We start from the raw sequence: 3190 nt of genomic DNA, 5'->3' as shown, positions 1-3190 counted from the left end.
ATAACTTAGAATTTCATGGCTGCAACACGTGCCAAAGTAGTTGGGAAAGGCCATGTTCACCACTGTGTTACATCACATTTTCTTTTAACAACACTCAATAAACGTCTGGGAACTGAGGAAACTAACTGTTGAAGCTTTGAAAGTGGAATTTACCATTATTGCTTGATGTACAGCTTAATTTGTTCAACAGTCCGGGGTCTTATTGTCGTATTTTACGCTTCATAAAGCGCCACACATTTTCGATGGGAGACATGTCTGGACTGCAGGTGGGCCAGGAAAGTACCCGCACTCTTTTACTACAAAGCCATTCTGTTGTAACACGTGGCTTGGCATTGTTTAGCTGAAATAAGCAGGGGCGTCCATGATAACGTTGCTTGGATGACAACATATGTTGCTCCAAAACCTGTATGGACCATTCAGCATTAATGGTGCCTTCACAGATGTGTAAGTTACCCATGCCTTGGGCACTAATACACCCCCATACCATCACAGATGCTGGCTTTTGAACTTTGCGCCTATAACAATCTGGATGGTTATTTTCCTTTTTGTTCCGGATGACACCACATCCACAGTTTCCAAATATAATTTGAAATGTGGACTCGTCAGACCACAGAACACTTTTCCACTTTTCATCAGTCCATCATAGATGAACTGGGGCCCAGAGAAGCCAGCGGCGTTCCTTTGTGTTGTTGATGAATGGCTTTCGCTTCGCATAGTAGAGTTTTAACTTGCACTTAGAGATGTAGCGACCAACTGTAGTTATTGACAGTGGTTTTATGAAGTGTTCCTGAGCCCGTGTGGTTATATCCTATACACACTGATGTCGGTTTTTGATGCAGTACCGCCTGAGGGATCAAAGGTCCGTAATATCGCGTACGTGCAGTGATTTCTCCAGATTCTCTGAACCTTTTGATGATTTTACGGGCTGTAGATGGTAAAATCCCTAAATTCCTTGCAATAGTTCCGTGAGAAATGTTGTTCTAAAACTGTTCGACAATTTGCTTACAAATTGGTGACCCTCGCCCCATCCTTGTATGTGAATTACTTAGCATTTCATGGAAGCTGTTTTTATACCCAGTCATGGCACCCACCTGTTCCCAATTAGCATGCACACCTGTGGGATGTTCCATATAAGTGTTTGATGAGCATTCCTCAACTTTATCAGTATTTATTGCCACATTTCCCTACTTCTTTGTCACGTGTTGCTGGCATCAAATTCTAAAATTAATGATTATTTGCAAAAAAAAAAAAGTTTATCAGTTTTAACATCAAATAATTTGTCTTCGTAGCATATTCAACTGAATATGGGTTGAAAATGATTTGCAAATCATTGTATTTTGTTTATATTTACATCTAACACAACTTCCCAACTCATATGGAAATATGGTTTGTATACTCACTTTGGAATGACAAGTGAGTATCCAATCACAGTCTCGTTAACATCAGTCTACTTAGATAGGCTACTGTCAACAACTTGTGATCTGATTGGCTATTGCAACTGTCTATCAACTATGTGTTCTCAAATTCATACGCTAACGGTCCCGGTGAGTATCCAACCACAGGACGCGTAAACGCCATGAATGTGACGTTTACGTGAGGCCAACTTGAAGGCCTTACTGACAACAACTTGTGATCTGATTGGCTATCGCAACTATCTATCACCTGTATGTCCTCGTTCACTTACAGTGCATGGACGCCCGCATTGTTGACTCTGACGGCCTTGGGCAGGTTTGGTACAGCATGGCAACATAAGCTAGCTGAATTCTGATTGGATACAAACTAAAACTAGAAACAACAGCGCTGGAAGAAACATAATATGACATGAGGAGAATATGCATACCTTTAGATATTTAGGGAAAGTAAATTAAAACATAATTTTATTTTAATTATGATCATGATTTCATGTTATGTTAGGCCAGTACAGAAGGCCTTGCTGTCCCTGACAACCCACCACTGGATATTCTAGCATATATATTTCTACACCCGTTTTACCTTCATTTTAAATGCATATACCATTTTGATATCTATTTCTTCTATTCATCCATAACGACTTTGGAAATGTATATTGTTCTGTCTAATATATACCACTGGATGCTTAAATTTTATTGCGATCAATAAAGTATCTAGCTATGATTTTGAGAAGTGTTTGAAGCATGACATTGTCATCTTGTTAAATATTTAAGAAGTGTGTTGTCCACTTTGTTGATCTGCTTCAGTACAACAGAGTGTGGATTCCAGATGAAGAACACGTGTGGAAATCAGCAGAAATTCTGAGAGATTTTCACGACGGGGATGATCGTCTTCAACTGCTTCTTGAAGATGGCACTGTAAGTACAGTAAAATAAGTAAGGATGGCCAGACATATGACATGACCTTTGTGTCTTACTCAAAGGAGTACACCGTGGACTCGTCACCAACAAAACTACCTCCGCTTCGCAACCCAGATATCTTGGTGGGGGAGAACGATCTCACTGCTCTTAGCTACCTCCATGAACCTGCAGTTCTGCACAACCTCAGAGTGCGATTCTTGGAGTTCAGAATCATCTATACTTACTGTGGTAGGCTCTGAGGAAGTGAGTGTCCTGGAAGAACTGAGAAGTTGTTCTCAAGCTTTGCATGTGTTGTCTCCTCTTTAAGGTATCATCCTGGTGGCTTTGAATCCCTACCAGCAGCTTTCTATCTACGGAGATGCAATCATTCACGCATACTCGGGCCAAAACCTGGGTGACATGGACCCGCATATATTTGCCGTTGCAGAGGAAGCCTACAAACAGATGGCCAGGTAGATACAATATAAAATGGGGACTGGGTTTTCACCTTTTCAGTGCCTTTGGCATCAATTGATTTGTCTACCCTCCAGAATCAGAATTACACGGCTGTTTTTGTTTACAGCTCAGACTAGGTCTAGGCAGTCATATGCATTTGTTATTACAGCGTTCCTAAAACACATCTAATTACGGCTGCAGCTACCGCTCATTTTAGTAATCGAATAATCTATTCATTATTTTGTTGGATTGTTCAAGTAATTACTTAATGTGTATTTTAATAAATATAGTTGAATGAACTGTGGAGAGACTATGTCCCCCACCTGTCATGGTAACGCCTCAGGATCCCCTGGGAAGAGCTGGAGGAAGTAGCTGGGAGTGGGAAGTCTGGGCTTTTCTGCATAGGCTGCTGCCCCCACAACTCA

At 41.0% G+C, this 3190-nt stretch overlaps 1 protein-coding gene across 2 annotated transcripts in view; it reads left to right on the top strand.

The window, feature by feature from the left end:
• Positions 1–3190, top strand: part of myo5c (myosin VC) — a 44456-nt gene that overhangs the window by 1485 nt on the left and 39781 nt on the right. For both annotated transcript variants that reach the window (XM_061917282.1, XM_061917281.1), the window contains exons 2-4: positions 2217–2327; positions 2393–2558; positions 2638–2782. In XM_061917282.1, coding sequence (XP_061773266.1) covers positions 2217–2327; positions 2393–2558; positions 2638–2782 — 422 coding nt within the window. The remainder of the gene's footprint in view (positions 1–2216; positions 2328–2392; positions 2559–2637; positions 2783–3190) is intronic.

Source organism: Nerophis ophidion, linkage group LG12 (genome assembly GCF_033978795.1).
Source record: "Nerophis ophidion isolate RoL-2023_Sa linkage group LG12, RoL_Noph_v1.0, whole genome shotgun sequence".
In the NCBI taxonomy this organism is placed as follows: domain Eukaryota; kingdom Metazoa; phylum Chordata; class Actinopteri; order Syngnathiformes; family Syngnathidae; genus Nerophis; species Nerophis ophidion.
This window is presented reverse-complemented; position numbering and strand designations above follow the sequence as displayed.